Source organism: Lactuca saligna, chromosome 6 (genome assembly GCF_052625555.1).
Source record: "Lactuca saligna cultivar CGN05327 chromosome 6, ASM5262555v1, whole genome shotgun sequence".
In the NCBI taxonomy this organism is placed as follows: domain Eukaryota; kingdom Viridiplantae; phylum Streptophyta; class Magnoliopsida; order Asterales; family Asteraceae; genus Lactuca; species Lactuca saligna.
In genome coordinates this window covers 151,223,170-151,248,400 of record NC_136422.1, presented here as the reverse complement: position 1 = coordinate 151,248,400, position 25,231 = coordinate 151,223,170, and the positions used below count along the sequence as shown (strand labels likewise).

Sequence of the window (25,231 nt, the reverse complement as noted above, 5' to 3'; positions counted from 1 at the left end):
CTAACATCTTGCAATACAAAAGAAAAAAATGTGGTTTTTTTTTTTTTTTACATCAGGAGCAACATGTATTAAATGATATGCAAGTCCTAAAAATGTAACCAAAGACGGAGAACCCAGGACATTGTTTTTGGTGAAAATAGCGATTCAAGATTAATATGAATATAATAACTAATTTTTTGATTTCTTTAATTTATATAACATCTTTTATTTTTACGTGTTTAATGTTTTTCATTTTTATTTTAATGAATGGAATGTTTTTATTTTAATTAAACATCACATAATATTTTAAGATTACTTGTTTTAAATAAAGAAATAAATAAATAGTAAAACGAAAATTATTTTGCTGTGATGAGACGTGTGCATTTCCTATGGTAAGTCATGTGGAAGTGTGACCATATGCGTTGATGCAATACAACTTTTAGAGTGGGTAGGTGATAGATACATCTCATAGCCTTATGTCATTATATATATATATATATATATATATATATATATATATATATATATATATATATATATATATATATATATATATATATATATATATATATATATATATATATATATATATATATATAGGGCTAGGTTCAAATGTTCTTGCTATTGTGTGCGCATATGCACAAATCTGGACCAACGGATGAAATAGAATCAATGATCTTGATCTGAGGGTCTATGATATTAAAATAGGGTAACATGTACCATATAATAACATAAATTTCACCATAAGGGTATTTTGGTCAACTAACCTATATTAAAAAAGGAAATTTCCAGATTTTAAGGGATAATTAATACCCTTATTTTTAAAAATATGAATTTTTTAAATTTAATTCGAATATAATTTTTAATAATATCCGATTTCATTCTGTTAGAATGACATGAAAATCAACCATAAACTAGTAAATATATTTTTGATTTTATTCTTGTAGAATATGATTATATTCAATATTTATATATATTAACATGCTTAAAGAATTATATTACATATTATCAACACTAACATTTTATAAATAATACATGTCTTCTTGCACTAATAATATATCAAATAATTACATTGTATGATTGTGATACAAAAAACATTCTTGAATAACAACAAAATTCTGAAAGAATGACAAGTGTAATTCTTTAAAACATAACAAGATTCTTAAAATGTGAGTGTGATCAATCTTTGATTCATTCTTCAAACATTTCCTATCATGTCTTCAAACCATTCTTCAATCAATTCCTATAAAAAATGCAACAAAAACTAAGAATGGTTAAAAAAAATATCGTATTCTTTAAGAATGACTTTACTGAACATGTTCATTTTGTGGAAAAATATCATAGCAAATCTATTACAAAAAAGGCAAACACAAATTCTAAAAGAATCATTAACTCTAAAGTGCAATTACCATTACTGCACTACCATTATTCTGACAGAATATATATATATATATATATATATATATATATATATATATATATATATATATATGCCATTTTAAATTTTGGCAGAATGCATATAATATTTTAAATTGGCATTATGGGTTGTAATTCTGATAGAATATAGCAAACATTAAAAAAATTGTAACTTATTCTAATAGAATGTAATCTTCAAAGTATAAATTTTGATAAAATTCAACACGTTCATTCTGTGATCAATCGGAAGACATGAATAAAAAAAATACCTAGATTTCACCGGAGAAGAAGAATCGGCGACCACCACCACATCCTCTCCACCTCCTGACCTGCTTCGATCGGAGCAACAACCCCACCCCGTTGCTTCTCCTTTTGTTCTTCGGTCTAATCACTCATCGGAGATCGATACCTCCTCCCCTCGCTTTCTTTCTCTTCTGTTCCCATCGATCAAGGCCTATGAAGATTCGACTTCATCGTTGATTTCTTTGCCCCATCGGAACCCCTCCTGCCCTCTAATGCCCTCTGATCAAACCTCTAGCACATCTTCCCTTCTACAGTAGCCCAAAACCTCCGAAACCCCACTGAATAGCAGGGACCAATGCTAAGAAAACGAGAGGGAGGATAAATCGATGTATACGTGATCGGCTAGGGTTTTTTTCAACAGATTTTGACTACATCCCATATTTAAATGAATAATAAAGAACATATTAATTATCTACCATATTTAAATATGTCAAGATTACTATAATACCCTTAAATGATTTATTTAATAATTAATTATTTCCTGAATTCTTATTGGTGCACACAGTCACACAATAGTTGTCAAAAACATTTGTACCTATCTCTCTCTCTCTCTCTCTCTCTCTCTATATATATATATATATATATATATATATATATATATATATATATCAATTAGATTGGCTAAACATTATTTTTTTTATCAGTTAACATTTAACTTTTCAGCTAGCATGTAATTTTTCAGATATCATATAACTTTTTAACTAGTCCGTCAAATATAGTATTAGGCTTTATTTGACGTTTATCAAGTAACTTTTCGAGCTTATTAAAATTTAGTGTTTGATGAAACCATAAAAATAATTTACCGGAACTTACAAAGTAACTTATAATTTTGTTTTCCATAAGTTATTTGAGATAACTTATTGATATGCTAACTTATGAGCTAAAAACCAGATTTTCACTTTTATACGCCAAACATAACATTCTATTATCGTAGTTAAAAATGTATATTAAAAACAAATTACCAGAATGTATACGTTCTTTTTGTTTCAACAGAATGTTCTATTACTTTTTATTTTTGACGCGGTGTGTATTATAGCTTTTCTTTTAACATAAGTAAACATTTTCATAATAATTATTGAAAATTCAAACTTTAGCATGATTGGCATAAAAGGCATACAAAAAGATAAGCTCAATAAAGCCGGCGTTCATTTACGTGTTGACAAAAGTACCAACAAACAATGTTGCAATTTGCAATGGTCCATGTACAAAGATAACAGGAAGAAAAAAAAAAAAGATAAACGAATCAGCTTTTTGGACAAAGTTTTTTTAAGAACAAACAAAATTAAAAAAATCATCATCATCATCATCCATCATTTTTGTAGATTTCAAAAGAAAGAGCGACCGGAATTATTCTGTTATGGCGGGGGATGGTGGCGGTGTTGGCAGCGGTGATGTAGGTGAAGCCATAGCCAGCTTTAAAATAAACCCAACCAGTATCCCAATAATTCCAGCAACTATCGCCAGTTTTAACGAGAATCCAGCTGCTGCTGGAGCTGGTTTTTGGTTCTTTTTCTTTAGCATTTCCTAATAGGAAAACCAAATTAATATGATTAGTTTGTTATTTTAATATAATAATTAAACTTAAAAGCAAGTTTTTTTAGGGTTCAGTAAAGTAACGAATTTATAGGTTGAGGGTAAAGATGTAAATTTACCAGTTCTTGTTGCAGCTGGGTTGCTTCTCTCACAGCTGAATCCCTAGCAGCTCTTGCAGTCTGAATTGCTTGATTCTGCATTGAAAGAAAAGAAAGGAATGGAATCTGCATAAATGCAATCATACTTTCTCCCAAAATCTTTGGTTTTAGCGTTTAAAATGTTTTGGAAATAAATGGAATTGGAATTGGAATCGGATTCGGAATATGAACTTTGATGCATTTGCTTGGCACAATTAAAATTAGTTAACTTTATGTTTCTAATAGTTAGATAATTTTGTTGATTTTTTAATTTTATTAGTTTTAATACAAGGGTATTTTGGTCTTTTATAAAAAATAAAAAGATTCCACCTTCCCATCTGAATTGTGAAATCCATCAAATGTGAAGGATTTTAAATTAGATTTTATCCATATGACAACCAAACGCGTCACGGAATGGAATCACGCATTCCAATTGTATTGGATTCCATCGGAATCAGCAAAGCGGAAAAGGAATTGCTATGGAACTCACAGAGTTAGGATCGGAATTCTGTTTGGGAGCATCACCGGAATTGTTATTCCCCTGAAGAGCGATATACACGACCTTAAGCTTGCATTCCTCTAAGTGTTTACCAGGTTCCTTACTAAACTGGATTTGGAACAATTACAACATTTAACTGTGTCATTTATCATTTCAAATATGGAGCTTCATTATAAAAAAAATGAACATATTCTGGAATTATATATATTCTTACAGTATTTGCAGGAAGCTCTTCAGTGTCAGTGATTGAGGGCACAGGGGTGCTTTGTAGAAGAAATTTATCTTTGCATAGCATATCTGGAGGGTACTCAAGTTGTGGTTGAAGGGTAACTAAATTTATATCAATAACTTGAAGTTAGAAGGCTTGTAATTACTAAATCAAGATCTTAATTATTAATTATAGTCTTAAAAGTTAAAATGGTGTAAATAGTAGCAGCAGTATTATTGGTATTTAGTATTTAGTACCTCTTATGACACTTGTATCCCTGGGCTGTATAACACCAGTATTTGGTCGTACAAAGTATTTCTTGGGTGAAGTAGTTTTGACCTAGCAAAAAACAAAGAAAAGGAGGAAAGATTATATTGGTGAATGCATCATGAGCTAAGTTTCAAATTACATTTGAATGTCGTTTGAACATGAAACAGATGAACAAAGCAACCAGGAAAATGTTAAGTAATTTAGGGCAAAAGCATACCTTAAAGGCAACATGTTTGTCTGTGGCATTGGAGACTTTCAAATCGCAATGGCTTGCTTTCTCCAGTTCAACTGTTAAATTAATGCTTAAGCAATCAGAATCAGCATCTATAATGTAATCGTGCATAAGAAGCATGAAAATATATGCGATCGTTAGCTTTTCCCCTAAAATGTAATCTTATGCACGTCATGGAATGATGGAAATGCAATAGCCTGCAACTTCCGGCTCCATGTATGTGTTCTAAATTACAAGTCCAACACCAGATCGCCAGTTTAGATCTCAACATAATTCAACAGAGATCGATGTTTTTTCTACTCATTCTCTCTTACGTTGCACAAATTTCCTCAAAAAAAAAAAAAAATCATCATTAGTTGAATTTTTCCGAATCTACAACTCTGAAAAGCGACAGGCTGAACACATTAAGACTAGCACGTTCTTCGCGTTCAATATCACTGGCGCTAATAAAAAATTCTGGACACAACTCAACTAATAAGCAACAAATCGTGGCTGATCTATTCGGACCTAAACGAAAACAAATTATCGAACTCAATCTGAATCAAAATTTGGATTTCTAAACCGCTTCACCAACAATTGAACATACAATATATCAGAGAAAAAAATTAAATTAATAAACAACGCAACGAGGAAGAACGTATCAACAGAATCAAATGCACTAACATCTATGCAAATTATGCTTACATTGAAACCTGAGCTCTTCAGGATCGACAGTGATTAATTTGTTACCGCTAGCGCTAGTCATTGGTGCTAAGATCAACGCGTAAAGGTGAAAAATGATGTAATCTCTCTTCCGTTAAATTAACACGGCGGCGGCCAAAATGCAACAACACGACCTGTCATGAATTGACGATCGGAAAACAAACGGTGTTCTGGATCCGTAAAAGAAATGAAGTGAAATGTTTTTACTCTCTTCCGATTATCAGGTTCAATAGGAAGAGGAAATGAGAATTGAGGATCAGATTATTGATTGAATTTGGTACGAACAGGTGTCGTGGTGGTTGATGGTGTTGGTGGATAAAGCGGTGCGCAACCTTCGGAAACGGAATCTCTCCTCCGGTCACGGTGTGTGTACGTGAGAGCGCGCATCTATCTGACAAGAGTATGTACTTCAGGGGATCGGAAGGTACGAATCACCGAACATATGGTCATAAATTACAAGAACAGTCCCTATATTATGTACTTAGTATTTTTATACCCCTTAACTTTGGATTTTATGTAATCATAGCCGTTTTAATCTATTTTTCTTTATTAGATACCCATGTTACATGAATAATTTCTACCAAAGAGGCTCAAATCTTTGTTTCTCACTTGAAACAATATTTTTTTAAAAAGAAAAGGTGCTAATATTTACACTTGCTAAATTATGCAAAAAAAAAAAAAAAAAAAAAGGGTAATGGTTACTCTTATCCATTGGGGATTTGAAATATTTCAAACTTGTGTTAGCTATTATATAGGAGCATGTGTTGATTAGTTAATGTTAGAAAGGGACAATCACAATTTTTATCAAGTTATCGTACATGAAGCATGTGATCAGCATCAACTTTTTTCTACTCATCAATGACTTGATATTTGACATTTTAATCTAATAGTTGCAATATTTATATTCGTTCAATTCTATGGTCATAGAAACCTTAAAAAGGGTTGATGAATACATTACCGGTTGTCCTTTTACATTTTCTATTGGAATATGTTCCATGTGTGTGACACATTTGTAATTGTACATGTACATTGTCTTGATTAAACAAACTTCTTGTTCCTTGGATGATCAAAACTTTGTTATTTATCATGATAGGTCGTGTTTTTTATATTACAAACCGCACATTCATACAAATTTCTCATGTGATACGTGAAACCTTGCAATTTTTTGTTGATGGTGCTAGCATAACAGTTATCTCATGTTTTAATCCGTTTACTTCTACAATTATTAGGTCACCCAACTTAGTCTTGTTTTACGTGGTATTCACATTATGTTACAATTTCCGTGCTAATTCGATCAAACTATAATAGATCGGGCAAAACATTCTATTAGGGAGTTTGGTCTTGACTTTTCTGTCTTGTACTTTTAACAATTGCAACAAATACTTGGAAAATAATTATATCAACAAATATGAAATTGTCAACACAATGCACATGCTCAAGGGTTTGTTTCATTTATATCTATTGACTTTGTTACTTTTGTACGAGCATACCTAACTTATTTGTTTTCCTAGAACAACAAAATAATATTAAAAATCAAGAGCTACCGTGAAGTTAGAAACTAAGGTATCGTTTGTTTTTTTGAAGCGAAAATGTCTGAAATCTACAAACCATCTCTGTAATTCTCTATAGCAGAAGAGGGTGATCAAACGGCTGTAACATGTAATAAAAAGTTTGTATGTTTTTTAACATCAGTAGACTGCTACAACAAGTTAAAGTAATGTGTGAAGATGTTTGAAGCAGAGGGTCAAGTGTTGCGTCACGTAGCACACGCACAACAATTTTTAAATCATAAATCTTCTGAAAAACAAACAGTTTCAAAGGGCCAAGTATTGCACGTGTGCTACGCGACATTTATTGAATGGTTATAAGAGAATTTAGAAAAAACAAACACCACTTAACTCATTTATTACGTATAGTTATTTATTTTTCTTGATCTAACATATCATCTATTCTATAAAAAAAAAAAACTATTGGAGCTAAAGGCGTATCTTTATTAGGGCTAGGGGGCTGTGCCCCCCCCCCCCCCCTCCCCTGATTTTTTTTATCACTATTAGTCGTTATACTTTAATTTTCTACATATTAGATCCAAAAATATAAAATTTTGGCTATACCCCCTGCTTATTGATTTTTATACATATTATATTTCCAGTCCCCAAATAAAATATTGAAGCTCCGCCCTGATTGAAGCAATAAATTTTCACTACATGTTTGCACCATATGTTTGGTAAATAATTGTGGGTGATGTTTATCTTATCCTCAAAGAAGGTGTAGTTAAAATCAATTTTTTTTTTTTTTCAAACCACTCCTTCAGTTCCTTACCAACGGTACCCCAACTTCTAACTAATTAACACGTGTAGCCGTGTAGGGTTGAGTAGAATGATAGAATCCATTACACTGTAGGGTTAAATACAAAGTCTTAGGACTAAACTTGACAGTAGGTTCATAGCTTAGGGACCAAAACTTCTAAAAAACTACTTTCAGAATCATAAAGATAGAGAGTGGAGGTTGGGCCGGGATGATATGGCATTGACACCACGCGTCCATGCGTCGCTTTAAAGGCACGATGAATGGTTTCTTTAAAGATAAAGAAGAGAATTATCATTCACATAATTTGAATATTATAGTAAGACAACATTGAATATAAACACATTTTATAAAGTTAACATATTTTCGTTAGGGGCTGCAAAATTTTATTCAGATGGGGACAAATTCTTCGATTAAGCACATTTTATATAACTAAAGGTTCATACAAAAAAACAAAGTAGGGAAAATAGTTATTTATGCTATGAAATGAGAAGCTAAGTTATATATATATATATATATATATATATATATATATATATATATATATATATATATATATATATATATATATATATATATATATATATATTAACCGTTTAACCGCACCAAACGCCGGGTTTAAAAATTAATTTCTAGAAACAATTAATTCTTTTGTTCAAATAGTTTATTATATTAAAACACTTATCCGTAGCAATCATGCAAGCAAAAACAAAAAACAATATGAATTAAAAAGGGTAAATTACACCAATCGTCCCTCGTGCAGGTACTGAAAAGCGCGTTTAGTCCCCATTTTCAAAAATTAACTCGGATCGTCTCCCATTTGTCTAAAACATGCACGCTTCGTCCCTTATACACATTTTTGTTGCAATATTAGTCCTTTCCATATCTGAAATGACCATAATGCCCTTTATGTTTATATTTTACAATTAATTTTATGTTATTATCATCATTACTAATTAAGAAAGAAATAAAAATATATATGTGGTCCCACTTCATACCCAATCATTCCCTTTACTGTCTCTCTTCTCCAAACTCTTCAAAAACAGTAATGCCCTTTAAGACACCTTCAGTGGATACCACCGTCGTTTTACCTCCGACCACATTCATGGAATGCACCGCTGTTTTACACACATCACACTCCAGCCACCATCTTTTCCGACATAAGTGTTTTTGAACCGTCTAAAATCGATGCCTCCATCTGTGATTCAATCTTCGATCTCTGATATCCGTTAGCTAGGGCTTCGTCACATGTACCCAGCCATCGGCGTCGGCTAGGGTTTCGATAAATGTCATCAAGCTTTATGCATTTCGACATATTTATAGAGACCGATCTCTGCCTCCATCGTGACTGAGATATAGAGATAGCGAGCTCCACATTTTGAAGTCGATGTCGATGTAAGCGTGGTGGTTGGATGATATCAGGTGTAAGGTGGAGAAGGCGATGAACAGTGTAGGTTTCACCTGCACCTCCTCTTAATTGATCATAGGAGTATGGTTTTATGTCCCCCAACCTTCGACCCTATATCTCTCAATCATAGATTCCTCTTCAAGTTTCTTCTTCTTTTTTTCTTTTGGGTTACAGGTCTGATCAATTGAAGATTAGTAGATATGGTAGGGTAGGTGATGGTCCCGATGGTCGATTATGATGGATATTGGTGGTTGTGAATGACAATAATGAACGGGAAGGGGAGGTGTCGGAGTTTAAGGATGGGATGAGAGAGAGAGAGTGTGTGTGTGTGTGTGAGTGTGAAAGAGAGAGAGAAGCGGTGGTTACCGGTGGCGGTGGATGGTGGTCGGAGGTCAAGGGTGGCCGGAGGTGGATGGTAGTCGGAAGTGACTGCAATTCGAGGTGGTTGATGGCCAAAAGGGTTTGAACTCCTTTTTAAGGGATGTTTCCTTTTCTAAAAATAATAATTATAAAAAAATAATAGATAAGTTATAAACAATTAAAAAATAAATGAAAAAGAAAAAGAAAAGGGCAAGATAGTCATTTTACGTCTGTGAGGGACGTAACGTGCACCTTTTAACGATACGAGGGACGAACCAAGTTAATTTTTGAAAATAGGGACTAAACACGCTTTTTGGCATATGCATGAGGGACCAACGGTGTAATTTACCCGAATTAAAAATGAGAAGTTGAGATTCTTTATAGAAAAAACATCATAAATGGTCCCTGTGGTTACCAAAAATCTGAAGTTTAGTCCTTATGGTTTAAAAACCTCATAGATGGTCACCATGTTTTCAAAACTTTTGACGATTGGTCCTTATTGCTAACTCCGTTAACTTTTTTCCGTTAATTGAATGACATTTTCGTCATTTCACACCACATGGACCATTTATGATGTTTTCAGCTATTTTTAAAAAAAAAGGAAAAAGTAAATATAATTAAAAAACGAAAAGCTCTCTCTCTCTATCTCTCCCTCCCTTTCCCTCTTACGTACCCTCTTTCTATATCAAGACCCCTTTCTTTTGGTTCATCGTCACCGGTGACGAACATGAAGACATAAAGAGCTCGAATCATGGTGATCTTTTTGAGGAAACTGAAAAAGTTAAGAGTTTCTATCAAGATGGATCCGGTTGGTCGATTTCTATGTCCGATTTGGTCGATTTCTACATCCGATTTCACTTAGGTTTTCATTGTTTTCACTGTGTGTATGTGTATGTTTTTTTTTCTAGAAATCGATTTGTATGTGTGTGTTCATCCCGGATCTCTGTATAGATGTGAAAACATTATAGTCTTGAATTGCTTCAATTGGAATCGTGCTAACTTTAAGCATCTGATAGAAAGAAAAGGTAGCAGGCGAGGAGAGGATACGAGTTTTTTTGGAGTTGAAGGTGAAGAGGAAGCTTATTCTTGGCAGTTTCGGTAAATCCCAAGTGGAATTTTTGGCATTACTGCAAGATCTTATCTTTCTTGGTGTGCGATGGAAGAAGACGAGGGCTTCAATCAAATTCTGGTTTTTGGAAAGAACAGGAAAGATATAAAAGCAAAGTGAACGACCCACCTTCCACCGTCCGAATCCACCATCTTGTCAGAAAATTATAGACGAAGCGGGCGGTGGTGGTTCTTTGGAGGTGAAGTACAAGAAGAAGATAGCGCACATCTAGATGCAAAACTACGACCTGCGATGAGACAAATTGTGAAGGCGTTAAGAGGGGAGATAGATAATGAAGGAGATGAATCTGAAAGTCAAGGAATGGAGGTTTTCTTGTTGGAGAAGATGAAATCGAAATATGTTGAGACATGGAGTTTAGATTACAGCTCGGATTCTTTGTCTATGTTGATTTCGTTATCTGGGTGAGGGTATATGAGTTTGAGTATAGATAGTAGAATAGTTGAGCCTTTTTTTTAATGATTTTGTTATATGGGTTTTTCTTGGGTCACAAGGACATGTAAAACATTTAAGCTGATTTGATGCTTTCGTGGTGATCTTTCCTCTGAAACAAGATAGTGAGTAGGACAAATCATATGTGTGGTTGATTTACATCACGAACACCAGTTTCCTTTCATCAAGAACACGAGAGAGAGAGAGAGAGAGAGAGAGAGAGAGAGAGAATAATTATATTTAGTTTTTCCTTTTTAAAAAAAAATAGTTGAAAACATCATAAATGGTCCCTGTGGTATGAAATGACGAAAATGCCCTTCAATTAACGGAAAAAAGTTAACGGAGTTAGCAATAAGGACCCATTGTCAAAAGTTTTGAAAACACAGGGACCATCTATGAGGTTTTTAAACCACGAGGACTAAACTTCAGATTTTGGGTAACCACAGGGACCATTTATGATGTTTTTTCTTCTTTATATATATATACACACACACATTTTTTTATTGTATATTATTAATCGTGCAACACTTCTTTATACATCATATTGATGTATAGACTTCACTGCTTTTAAATTATTCACCATACTTCACTAATACTTTTGGATAATGTCACATAAAATTGGTCATGCGAGAAAACTGATTTGAAAGATAAAACTTGTAATTGAAATTGTTTGTCCATAAACTTTATTGATTATCATTGCAAAATATAATCAAATTGAAAATTATTCTTTTTAGCTTGAATGGAAAAATGTCAATTTCAAATGGACATAATTGAATCCCTGGCAAAAAAAAAAATAATCTCGTTCTAGCATGCTGATAAACACCTATTTCTACATCAATAACATTGTGACGAAATTTTTTACATATCAATCGAGTGTCGTTACACAATCCATTTGATGGGTCAAGATTTCGTAACAGTATTATTGAGCATCCAACTTTCAGTCGAAAAGAATAAGGGGGTAAACCACTAACAATGAACGTGTTCAAGAATTCCACATGATAGAAATTATTTATATTGTCTATGACATCATCAAAACTATACCAAATATCTCTTCTTCATGGAATCGGTAGATAAAATAATCATTAATATCATTGACACTCTTATTTTTATGGATAATATAATCCGCAAAATAATATATTCTGATTCAAATATATTTGTTTACAAGGATTGAAGGGTTGCATCACTAAACCATTTAATAATTTTTTTTTTCATTGAAAAGAATTATCATATAACCGGGAGCGAACCTAATAATTTTTCAACGATGGAACAAAAAAATTATGCGGCCAAAATCTATTGCTTTGAAGTAATTTAAAAAGTTTTTTTTTTTTTTTTTTTTTTTTTTTTTTTTTTTTTTTCATTTTAGTATTATATCAACACAACTATGAATAAATGTAATGGTAGCAAAAACAAAATCAATATTAATTAAAAAATAAAGAGTCGGTCATACAAGAATACGAAAGATAAATAAATACATTTCAAATTGTTAGTAACTGAACCTTATTCATTGCTATCACAAAACAAATTCGAATAAGTTTTTTTTCTTTAATAAAATGCATGTTTAAAATGAAGAACATATTAGCTTCTAGTGAAACAAATGATCCCTTTTATTAATAACAAGCATTGTTCATTCAAGTTTTTTTTTCTTTTGTCGTTTAATCATATAAGGTTCTCTCTGTCTACAATGCATCTTATTATATTGAAAAATTATATAATAAGGTTTCGCTTATATAATTTAATGACAATTTATATAAAATATATGTTCTTATTTTACATATGTAGACAACTTTTAAAACACGTATATATACTTAATAGGAGTTAACCACATTCATTATCAGTATAACTTTGAACCCATATAGCAATTTTTGTCGCAATGTAACAAATACTAATAATTTTTTATTAACAGTTAAGTTAATTTAACTAACTTAAAAGGAAAAATAACTCATTTGTACATTTCAATTCTAATTTCAAATAACATTTATGAAACATTTATACTCTGAAAATAAATCATATAAAGATTTATACATGATTGATTATTTTACAGATCATATTAATTTAAAATAAAATAATTGTATGATACATGATTGATTATTTTACGGATCATACGAAGCAAGCCTCAACATATTGGCAATGAAGTTTGAAGATGGCAACAATAGCATCCTATGCGCAAAGATCAATGTCGTCTGTGAGAATATTGACAACATTCAATACTTTACTTTAATTACAGTTAAAATAAAACAAATTAATTTTTTCAGAAAGAAACTTAATTTGGTGCCTTTATGTATTTAGACATTCATTTTCGAGCTATATCCTCGTTTATTTTTTCAAATGCACAGATCCTTCTTGCTCGTTTCCATCTTTGCTTCATCAAATAAACATGGGATATGCCCGTTTTACTCCTACACCAGGAAAATAATTCTCTTTCCCCACATCAATGTTTTTTTTTTTTTTTTTTTTAATATTAAAACAGTCATAGCAAGAAAATTTTAATAGCTAAAACGACATGCAATGCATCAAAAGTACTACCATTATGAATAAAATATAGAAAATCCTTATCACTTACAGCATATTTAAATAACTAAAACATAAACTCGGATCAGAGTCACAGGCACAATGATCTTCTTTTGAACATAGAACTTTTATTAAATAAAAACCGACAAAAAGATAGTAAGGAGTACATAACAAAATAATCAAAATGATCTGAACTACAGAGGGACAACAAGGTGCAAGATTTTATTTCTTGATTAAACAAATCAAATCAAAACTAAAAGAAAGTGGCCAGTTACCTCATCATATAGCTATCAAAATGATAGTTGCAAAATAACCTTGGTGATTTAATTTGTCAAAATAGGTGGCGATATGATAGCATCACCAAATCATTGTATTTTTATAAGTCAAACTACTTTCAACTTAATATAAGCAAAAACAAAGACAATCGACAATTAGTAACCTATAAAATTAAAACGGAGATATTATATGGTAGAGTTTTAGAAAATAACCCTTTGCATTTCCTTTCTTCTATAATTTCATTGACCTCTTATGTACAAATACAACAAAGAAAATAACCCTTGGATTTCTGGAACACATATGTATAGAGACACCAAATTAAACCATAAAAATAAAATCGACACAACATATGGTAGGGTAAGAGCAAATTAAACTCGAAATCAATATCAATATAATGAAGTAACAAACTAAACACAAAAAAAAAACTATATAAATCAAAAGCAGAGAATTACAGCGGTGTTCATCGACAATTGGGAAGACGGATGGTCATAGAGAACTCAAAAACCGGGAACTGATAATGACAGAAAATCGACGATAGTTTTTGGGGATGAACGGTTTGTGCCTCAGTGGTATTGATGCTATATATAAGGGAAGGCGGACCAGAATCGGAAGATTTCAGGCGAGATCTCAAATTTCAATGTTGACCAAACAAATAGAAAGGTAAAAAAATGGAACCTTTTTAATTCGATTAGCAGAGAAAGGGCCTGCAGTCACGAAGAAGAAGAAGAAATCCACAACCAATATAGAAAATTGAAATGTGCAAGAACCCAAAATCGAAAAAATATATCAACATAGGGCTAGAAAACCTAAATCACTTTAGGTACCTCACCTGGTACTACCGGACACGGGAGCAATGTTGGTGACTTGGTGCATGATGCGACGATTTTAGATGTGGGTTTCCGTAGCAAAATTAGAAGAAAAATGGGGGTTTATAGTAAGATAGAGAAAGATAAAATGGAGATGCGTGGTGAGCGACATAATTTTTTCCTGCATCAGATAAAGATAGAGAAGAGAGAACATAAGAGTTCAATAAAAACTTACTCTGGGTTTCGGAATGATGAATTAGACCAGGAAAATTACTCTGGATTGTGTACAAAGCATCAAGAATATGAAGGGATATATATGGGAATGAAGCCGATATAAGCGCCTCAAAATTGGGATATCAAATTCGAACTTCACTGACCTATTCAGTTGGCAGAAAGTGAGTAATCTAGTTTCAACTTATCTATTAATAATCTTTATCTTTTCCTCATTGACGTTTTGATTTTTGTCGACCGGATTCATTGCATAAAAGGTTAGTACATATTGCATTATGTGTTGTACCTCTTAAAATTCAGCATTTAAGGGTAAATGTTTATTAAGGTACTAGTCGTTTACCCGCGCCAAGCGACGGATACGATTAATAACTTTCAAAAATTAATTTCTTGAGACGATTAATTATTTTGTGAAAATAGTTTACTACATCTAAATAATAATCAGTCAGAGTCATTCTAGCAAATACAAAATTAGTTAGAATAAAAAATGAAGAGTTGTGATTGTTTATAAATGTGTACAACACATGATTGATTGTACATTATTAATCGTCAAGTACTTCTTTATACACAACATTTAATGTATAGACTTCACTGTTTTTGAATTGTTCATCGCACTTCACTAATACTTTTGTATGGACACATCATAAAGTTGGTCATGCGAGAAATCGATTCTAGAACATATACACCTACATTTAGTATTGTTTGTCCTGAGCTTTATTGATTTTTATCGTGAAACATAATCGAATTGGACATTATTCTCTTTAGCTTGAATCATAACATGTCGTCTTCAAACGGATTTATATAATTCCATGGCAAAAATACCCTCTTTCCATCATGTTGACCAACAACTATTTCAACATTAATGATATTAAACTGAAAAGTTTTACATATCAACCGATTGCTATTGCACAATCCATTTCATGGGTCAAGATGCCATAATAGTGTTATCGACATCGAACTTTTAAACATAGGTAAACAAGGGTAAACCACTAATAGCGAATGTGTTCAAAAATTAGACATGATAGAAGTTATTTATATCATCTATGACTTCATCAAAACTATAGTAAATTTTGTATTCTTCATGGAATCGGTCGATCAAATAATCATTAATCTCATCGATATTCTCATTTTTTGTGGATAATATTGCCCATGAAATAATATAATCTGATTCAGATTTGTTAATTTCCAATGATAGAAAGATTTTATTTTGTTTTAAGAAAATAATTTCCAAAAGACTCTCATTTTTATTTGGACGAATATTCGTTTCAACATTTAAAGTTTGGGTAGGTGTTTGGTGAATATTTTTTTACACAATATGGTAGTACTCGGGCAATGCAATGATGGCACGAATATATAAGTTAGAGATGAACCTTTTAAGCTAAAAATCAAACTGGAACCGATTAGTGGTATTTGATCTGGTTCCCGGTTACCCCAAATAAGGGGTGACAAATTGTTTCGTTCTGGCAGCGACAAATAATTTTATTTGAACATAGTCTTTTTTTGGAAATTTGTTTTATTTCAAAAAGATGACATACAATTTAAAAAATACGTAATGTTTTGGAAAGTGTCATATGAACAAAGAGACGAATGAGACAGTTACAACATGGTAATTTTAAATCGGCTTAATGAATAAGAACCGAAAGTTTGAATGAAAAAGAACAAAGTTTAGAAAGAAACATATGCAGTTATTACAATTAAATTGGATAAAAAGGAGTGGTAAGCGCCAAGCCTTGCCAAGAACACCAAACACTACCCTTGGCTTTTGACAAGGACCTTGCCAAGCAAGCCTTGCTAGCCGGCTAGCCAAAAGAGAGAGGAGAGACAAGGGAACGATGGAGTTTAGGATCGATCTAGTTCCTGGTGCGGCTCCAATAGCCAAGGCACCCTATCGGTTGGCTCCTCCCGAGATGGAGGAGTTATCTACGCAGCTGCAGGAGCTGCTAGACAAAGGGTTTATTCGACCGAGCAGTTCACCGTGGGGAGCCCCGATCCTGTTTGTGAGGAAGAAGGACGGTTCGTATCGGATGTGTATAGATTATCGGGAGTTGAATAAGGTAACGGTGAAGAACCGTTACCCACTCCCGAGGATCGATGACCTCTTCGATCAGTTGCAGGAAGCATCTTGGTTTTCCAAGATCGATTTGCGTTCAGGCTATCATCAGATGAGGGTTAGAGAGGAGGATATACAGACGACCGCGTTTCGGATGCGTTATGGCCATTATGAGTTTGTGGTAATGCCATTTGGGCTCACCAATGCTCCTGCCGCGTTCATGGACCTCATGAACCGCGTGTGTAGACCGATGTTGGATCGGTCTGTGATAGTTTTCATTGATGACATCTTGGTTTACTCCAAGACTCAGGAGGAGCATGAGAAGCATCTGAGGGAGGTTTTGGAGACCCTGAGGAGGGAGAGCTTGTATGCAAAGTTCTCCAAATGTGAGTTTTGGTTGCGCGGGGTGCAGTTTCTTGGGCACCTCGTCAACCATAACGGGATTTCAGTAGACCCGGCCAAGGTGGAGGCCATGATGAGGTGGGAGGTTCCGAAGTCTCCATCTGAGATTCGGAGTTTCCTAGGATTAGCAGGCTACTATTGGAGGTTCATTCAAGATTTCTCCAAGATAGTCGTACCCCTGACACGATTGACTATGAAAGTTGTGGTCTTTCGATGGGGGCCTGAGCAGCAGGAGGCCTTCGAGACTCTGAGGCAGAGATTGTGTGAGGTGCCGATCCTAGCCCTGCCCGAGGGCGTGGAGGATTTTGTGGTATATTGCGATGCGTCGATCTCAGGCTTAGGCGCAGTGTTGATGCAGAGGGGGCATGTCATTGCTTATGCCTCGAGGCAGCTGAAGCCTCACGAGGCAAACTACCTGACGCATGATTTGGAGTTAGGGGTGGTGGTCTTCGCCCTCAAGATATGGCGGCATTACCTCTACGGGGTTCGATGTACCATTTACACGGATCACAAGAGTTTGAGGTACCTCATGGATCAGCCGAATCTGAACATGAGACAGCGCCAGTGGTTGGACGTGGTGAAGGATTATGATTGCGAGATCCTTTACCACCCGGGGAAGGCCAATGTGGTGGCCGATGCACTTAGCCGCAAGGCGGCGCCGATCAGGGATGTTTGCATGAGGATGACTGTGGTGACTCCCCTGTTGGAGCAGATTCGGGAGGGTTAACAGGAGGCTATGAAGGATGAGCATCGTAAGAGTGAGCGAATAGTGGGACAAGTCACCTCCTTCGATTATGATAGCCGGGGGTTATTGACACTACACCGTAGGTTGTGGGTGCCATATCATGGAGGCGTGCGCCAAAACTTGATGGAGGAGGCGCACAAATCCCGATTCTCTATTCATCCAGGGGCGACGAAGATGTATCGGGATATTCGCTTGGACTATTGGTGGCCCTGCATGAAGCGGGATGTGGCGTGGTACGTCGAGCGGTGCTTGACCTGCAGGAAGGTCATGGCCGAGCATCAGAGACCGCACGGAAAGATGCAGCCGTTGGATATCCCATTGTGGAAATGGGAGGATATTACGATGGATTTTATCATAAAGCTTCCACGAACGGCGCGCGAAGTATATTCGATTTGGGTCATCGTGGATCGGTTGACCAAGAGCGCCAATTTTATTCCGATTCCGGAGAGTATTTCGGCCGAAAAGTTGGCCGATATCTATATCAGGGAGATAGTGGCGCGACACGGGGTGCCAGTGTCAGTGATATCAGATTGAGATGTGCGGTTCACTTCCAGGTTTTAGAAGAGGTTTCATGATGAGTTGGGCACTCGTCTGCATTTTAGCACCGCCTTTCACCCGCAGACGGATGGTCAGAGTGAGTGGACCATCCAGACTTTGGAGGATATGTTGCGGGCGTGCGTGTTAGATTTCGGTGGTAGCTGGGATACCTATCTTCCCTTGGCTGAGTTCTCGTACAACAACAACTACCACGCGAGTATTGACCGTCCCCCATTCGAGATGTTGTACGGTCGGAGGTGCAGGACCCCGATATGTTGGGGTGAAGTTGGCCAGAGGGTTATGGGGAGCACCGAGGTGGTGCTCAAGACGACCGAGAGAATCCAACAGGTTCGGAGCAGGCTTCAGACTGCGCAGAGTCGGCAGAAAAATTACGCCAACAAGCGTCGATTAGACCTGGAGTTCCAGGTCGGGGATATGGTTCTCCTGAAGGTGTCGCCTTGGAAAGGCGTCATTCGATTTAGGAAGCGAGGCAAGTTGGACCCGAGATTCATTGGACCGTTTAGGGTTGTAGCCCGGGTGGGCAAGGTGGAATATAGGCTAGATCTGCCAGTCGAGCTCAGCCAGATCCACAACACCTTCCATGTCTCCCAGCTGCGGAAGTGTCTCGTGGATGATTCAGCGGTGGTGCCATTAGAGGATATACAGGTTGATGACAGCCTGAATTACATTGAGCGCCCAGTCGCAATCCTGGACCGGAAGTCGAAGGATCTAAGGAACAAGAGGGTTGAGCTAGTGAAAGTGCAATGGCAGCACCACAAGGGTTCGGAATGGACTTTGGAGCCGGTGGAAGAAATGATGGAGCATTACCCCGAGCTGTTTCAGGATCGAGCGGCAAACTTCAAGGACGAAGTCTAAAATAAGTGGGGGAGATTTGTAGCACCTGGTTCCTGGTACGTAAAAATTTATCTAAGTATTTGTCATTTTAGCCTTGGAATCGGCGAGTTGTAGGTCCGACTCGCCGAGTAGGGACGCGGTTCGGGGGCACGCTTAAGTTGGGGACTTGGCGAGTCCATATCCTGGACTCGACGAGTCACCGTTGTTTGATGAAACCCTAAATTTCAAGGGTTTGCACCCTATTTAAACCCTCATTTCCGCCCGAAGCTCGCCCCCATTCACCCTCAGAGCCCCCAACATCGTTTTTGCCCTTTTCCTTGTGAGATTGAAGTGTTTTGGGTGTGTTCTTGAAGTTTTTGAGGAGAAAGAAGAGTAGATCAAGAAGAGAAGAAGGAGGTCAGGCTTATTGGTGTTATATCAGTGATTTCCTTGAGGTATAACTCATTTTCCCTCTGTTTTTATGCTTGTTGTCCCTTGTAGCTACATGAAAGTCTTTCTTGATCCTTTCCCCAAGCTTGTTTGTGTATTAGAGTGGATGATAAGTTATTTAGCCTCTAGATCTAGGCATGATTGAGCTCCAGGAGCTTGGATCTACTGCCTTTATGGAATCATAGTGCATGTAAGCCCTAGATCTACCCTTTTGGTGCATTTTGAGCCCTAAAACTCCCATGGATGTTTATTTACACATAAAGTTGGAAACTTAACGTGTAAACCAGGCCCTAGGAACCCAGATCTATGAATGGAATGAGCTGGATCCAAGAAAAATCACGTGTATAGTTTTTGCATGTGGCCGACTCGGCGAGTCGTTCATCTGACTCGGTGAGTCGGGTCGCGAGTCCCAGAGTTGTTCCCTTTTGTGTTTGCGAGTTGGAGTAGTGAGTCATAGGGTATGACTCAGTGGGTTGGAAGCCAGACTCACTCATGAAGTCACTCGGCGAGTCAGTGCCATGACTCGGCGAGTTCATGGCAATCTTCTTGTCTCAAGAACAACTCGACGAGTTGTTCATAAAACTCGGCGATTCACAGCTTAGAGTGTTCTTCGGATGAAGGAGAACTCGGCGAGTTGTTCATACAACTCGGCGAGTAGGATGAAGGACTATTGGACTTGGGTATAGAGAAAGGGACTCGACGAGTTGGCAAGCCAACTCGGCGAGTCTGGTCAACTGGCAGTTGACCGTAACTTGGCTCATGACTTGATAAAGGTAAATGGACAATTTACCCTGAGGGCGGTTAGCAGTATTTGACTAAGTGTTTGGTGGGAATTACAGTCGGAGGATATCCGGAGTAGCAGCAACAGACAGACTATTCCCACACAGATCAGCAGCTACTACGAGGTGAGTTACCTTCCAGTAGTGGTGGGTCTACGACCACAATGCCGACCCACCAGTAGGATTTGTATGATGGATGATTGTCTCTGTGATATTCATATGAGGTTGCTACTACCTGTAATATGTTTGTGTGCTAGTATGATATGCTGCTATGTGCTAGTGACAGTAGGGGGAGATAGTCCCCAGATTACCGGTCGATAGGGCCGAAGGGGCGGTCATGCCCAACCATGCTAGATAGATTATGTGATATGTGTGTTATGTGGTAGTGGTAGACGGTGAAATAGTCCCCAGTATCCGGTCGAGAGGACCGAAGGGGAGACCAGCACCCAGATATGCTAGTCAGTATCCGGTCGAGAGGACCGAAGGGGAGGCAAGCTCCCAGTATGCTAGATAGTATCCGGTCGAGAGGACCGAAGGGGTAGGTCGGGCACCCAGATATGCCTGACGATATATGCATGTTATGTGATTGTATGGTATGTGGTACGTGGGGGAACTCACTAAGCTTCGTGCTTACAAATTTCAGTTTTGGTTTCAGGTACCTCTTCTTCGAAGGGGAAAGAGCTGGCGCGGTAGCGGCCCATCACACACATGCTCCGTATTCCGCATCATGAGATCTTCCTGGGGATTTGCACTGTGACATTATTATGTTTTATGAAATGTTTTCCAGACACGCGTTCTATTTATAAATTATTATGATCAGTAAACGTTTTAATTCGAATGTTTTACCAAATATATGTTTTCAAGAAAATGAAATTTTTGGTTCGTATTTTTGGGGTGTTACAAATCCATTAAGTCCATTATGCCTTAGGTTAATTTACCAAAGATTATTATTTAATATTTCAAGTTATTAAATAATCTCGTGTGTGTCGTGATAAATTCTCAAAATTAGGGTTTTATGCCATTAGGGTTTTCTACCCCATACTAGCCTATTAGTTAATTGGTTGGGCTTCTAGGTCACTTTGGGCCTTATTGGATCCATTAGGGTTTTATTAGGTCAATTTGGATTTTCTGGGGCCCATTAGGGCTTCATTGGGCCCACTTTGGCCAAGCATTCCCTAAACGAGGTCCAAACGCAATCAAAGCACACCGCCACCCGACACGGCGGCCAATGGCGGCAGGAGGCGGCAACCACCACCCTACGATGGTGGTTTAGGCTTTTCTTTTATTATTCCACTAGTTGCATTTCACAACACCATCTGCTTAACACACACACAACCACTAATAAACACACACACCAAAAATTAACACCCTACAAAAACATACACACCCTCTATGGCAGTTCTTGAGGCGGCAGCCAAGGTGGTTTTTCCTTGACTCTTCTCCGGAAGCAGCAACCCGAGACACCCAAGCTTGCGAGACACGCTGAAACACACACACATGCCCCTATTGCCTAGAAAGTAAACCCAACACCCACTGAGGTAGGTGGTGAAGGCGGCAGTAGCACAAGAAAATAGCAGCAGCGGCGACCCTTGGTGGTAGAATTTCCCCTACGTCGATGGTTGCCTCGAATCAACAGCAACAACAGCAAAGGAACGGAGAAGGGAGAGATGAGAAGAATACGACATGGAAATGGTGGCGGTAATTCTCTACCTGGAACAACAGCAACGGGAACGACGACATCTTCTCTTCGACCGGACCGGGCAACAGTAGCAACTGAGAAATGCAGCGACATCGCTCTCCAACGTGGCGACATGCGACAGAGTGCTTGAACTCGACCGACAGCGACACTAAGTGGTCCGGAGACCCTCTACCAACGTCACCAGAATTCCTCTTCGCTATCATGGCTGCCCCGAATATTGGCTTCGATCGGCTCCATCGGTTGGCAAGGAGGCTACCGGACATGGCAGCAATGAAAGTGGCGGCTGAAGATTAAGGGAGGTATAAGGAGGAGTGGCGGCTGCATCATTTAGTTTTAGGGTTTTGAGGGTGACGGGAATGAAGGGTTAAATATCAAAACCCCTAAACTAGTTCCCATAATGTCATAAATGGTCCCTCCCCATATGATTCTTTTCACGAAAGTCCATAATTTACACTTCCTAAACTTGCTCATATAATTCCTTTCATATTTAGTCCCACAATTACCATTCAGTCCCTCCTTTACAAATTATTCTCAAATAAAGTCCAAATAATACCAAACACCCCTTGACTTATGAGAATCTTTACAAATTAAGTCCCAAAATTATACTTTAACCCCTGGAGATTCGATTCTTGTCATTTGGCTTCCCGAAATCATCACCTCGCTACTTATTATTCAATTTGAGCTATAATAATATAATATAATAATTATTATTATTATGTCTCAATTCCGGGTTTATTATTTAATTACTCAATTTTAAACGGGATGTTACAAGTAGTGGTGAAGAGCCTGTGAGAATGATATCATCCACATATAGAAGTAAGTATGCGATGTCTGAGCCCTTCCTGTACATAAATAATGAATAATCACACTTGCTATGCACAAAACCAATCCGTGAAATAAAAAAAGTAAATTGTTGAAGCCAGGTACGTAGTGCGTGTTTAAGGTCGTTTAAAGACCGTTGGAGAAGACACACGTGATCCAGTTTAGACGAATCACGAAACCCAAGAGGTTGTTGCATGTAGACCATATCCTGAAGGTGACCATGAAGGAATGCATTCTTCACGTCAAGCTGTCGAATGGGCCACTTGTGAGTGACTGCAATGCTAAGAATCGTGCGAATAGTGACAGGTTTGACAACTGGACAAAAAATTTCGTCACAGTCGATGCCCGGTTTCTGACTGCGCCCGTTAGCAACAAGACGAGCTTTATAGCGAGACAAAGAACCATCGGCATTGAACATCTTTTTAAAAAGCCAAATACAATTTACCACGTTAGCAGTGGGAGGTCGTGGCACAAGGATCCAAGTCTGATTAGTAATAAGAGCAGATTATTCTTCTTGTATTGCTTTAATCCAGTTTGGATTTTGAAACGCCTGTAGATAATTACGGGGAAGAGGAGAACAAGATTCAACATGGAGATTAATTTTTTGAATGGGTTTCGTGATTCCCCATTTTGCACGAGTGAGCATAGGGTGTTGAGAGGATGTGGGAATCAGAGTTTGGGCAGGAGGGGTATTTGGTTGAGATAGATCTGGAAGCAGATCAACAGTTCGGTGGAAGGTTGTTCGACAGCCGAGGGAGAGAGGGGGGCGTCATGTGTTGGATTTAGTGTCTAAGCCCATAACTATAACTGGGATATACTTGACCCGATTGTAGCATGTCCTTTTGGGTTGCCTTCACAAGTGCAATTTGATATGATGGACTTTTGAGGATGAGGATATTATGATTTATTAATATATTTTAAGTATAAGTATATTAATTGTGAAATCATATTATTATTTAATTAGTATTGATCAAGAATTAATTTGAAATTAATTTAGTGATCAAAAGTGACTAATTAAATATACGATGACTGATTAAGTAAATCAATGATTCTTATAGTCTGAGCCAGTGATCCATGGTTATTTAGGTTGGGCTAAACCAATGTGATAGTCCATAGAGGTTTAACACATGAAGCCTAAGTAATATGAAAGGTCATTAGGGATTACACAGATGTAACCCTAGCATTTTCTACACTATAAATGGGATCCTCTAGAGCCAAAATCGGCTACCCCTATCATTCTAAGAGTTCGATATATATTTTGTGCTAACTAGACTATTCTCTCAAACCTCCTCTTGCATTTGGTGTTTTTAACACATTGGAGGCATCACACTTGAGGTGCTTAAGCTTTCAAAGGACAAGAACTACAACTACATCAAGATGTATTCATCTAACTATGAGTTTTGTATCGTATATCCTCCATGGTATGCTAGTTAGGATGTATGCTTTGGAAAATTGAAAATGCATTTATAGTTAGAGAAAACATAGATCCAAAGCTTTTAGGGTTGCATGTGCATCGTAGGAGTGTTATAGTGCTCAAAACCCTTCATCATGAACATATAAGGTGGTTGAATTAGTGTTTTCGGAGGTGTGATTGTCATGAATAACAGAGCTGCAGAAGAAGGAAAATGAATGGGAGTGATATCAAGAAACAAGTAAGAGGGAGAGATATTTGGTATCATGGAACCAAAGGGAAAGACCATTTCATCAAAAACAACGTGTCTCGAAATAATAATTTTCTTAGAATGGAGGTCGAGACATCGATATCCCCTATGGTTGGAGGGATAGCCGAGAAAGACACATGGTTTTGATTTTGGAGAGAGTTTATGTGGAGTGACGATGTGAGGATAACATAAGCACCCAAAGACCCGAAGACGAGTGTATGGTGGTTTTTTATTATAATGTTTTTGAAACAAAATTTCATTTTTTTATAGTAGTAGAGGTAAGGATGTTTAATAAGTGAACAACCATGTGAAGAGCTTCAACCCAATAGTCGGGAGGAAGACGAGCATGAAAAAGAAGGGTATGAACCACATTGTTGATTGTACGTAACATACGTTCAGATTTACCGTTCTATTGAGATGTGTGAGGACACAAAAAACGCATATGTATACCATTTTCATCACAAAAATGATGAAACTGATGGTTATCAAATTCACCTCCATTATCACATTGAAAAGCTTTAATGT

General features: G+C 36.7%; 1 protein-coding gene across 1 annotated transcript; it reads right to left on the bottom strand.

The window, feature by feature from the left end:
* Window positions 1-2,822: 2,822 nt before the first annotated feature.
* Window positions 2,823-5,699, bottom strand: LOC145001964 (Plant VAMP (vesicle-associated membrane protein) family protein). The gene is made up of 7 exons (XM_078961286.1): window positions 5,262-5,699; window positions 4,563-4,633; window positions 4,333-4,414; window positions 4,082-4,197; window positions 3,859-3,975; window positions 3,351-3,425; window positions 2,823-3,222 (listed from the first exon to the last, which is right to left on the bottom strand). The coding sequence occupies exons 1-7, from the start codon at window positions 5,320-5,322 to the stop codon at window positions 3,046-3,048; spliced, it is 699 nt and encodes a 232-aa protein (XP_078817412.1). The 5' UTR covers window positions 5,323-5,699; the 3' UTR covers window positions 2,823-3,045.
* Window positions 5,700-25,231: the final 19,532 nt, after the last annotated feature.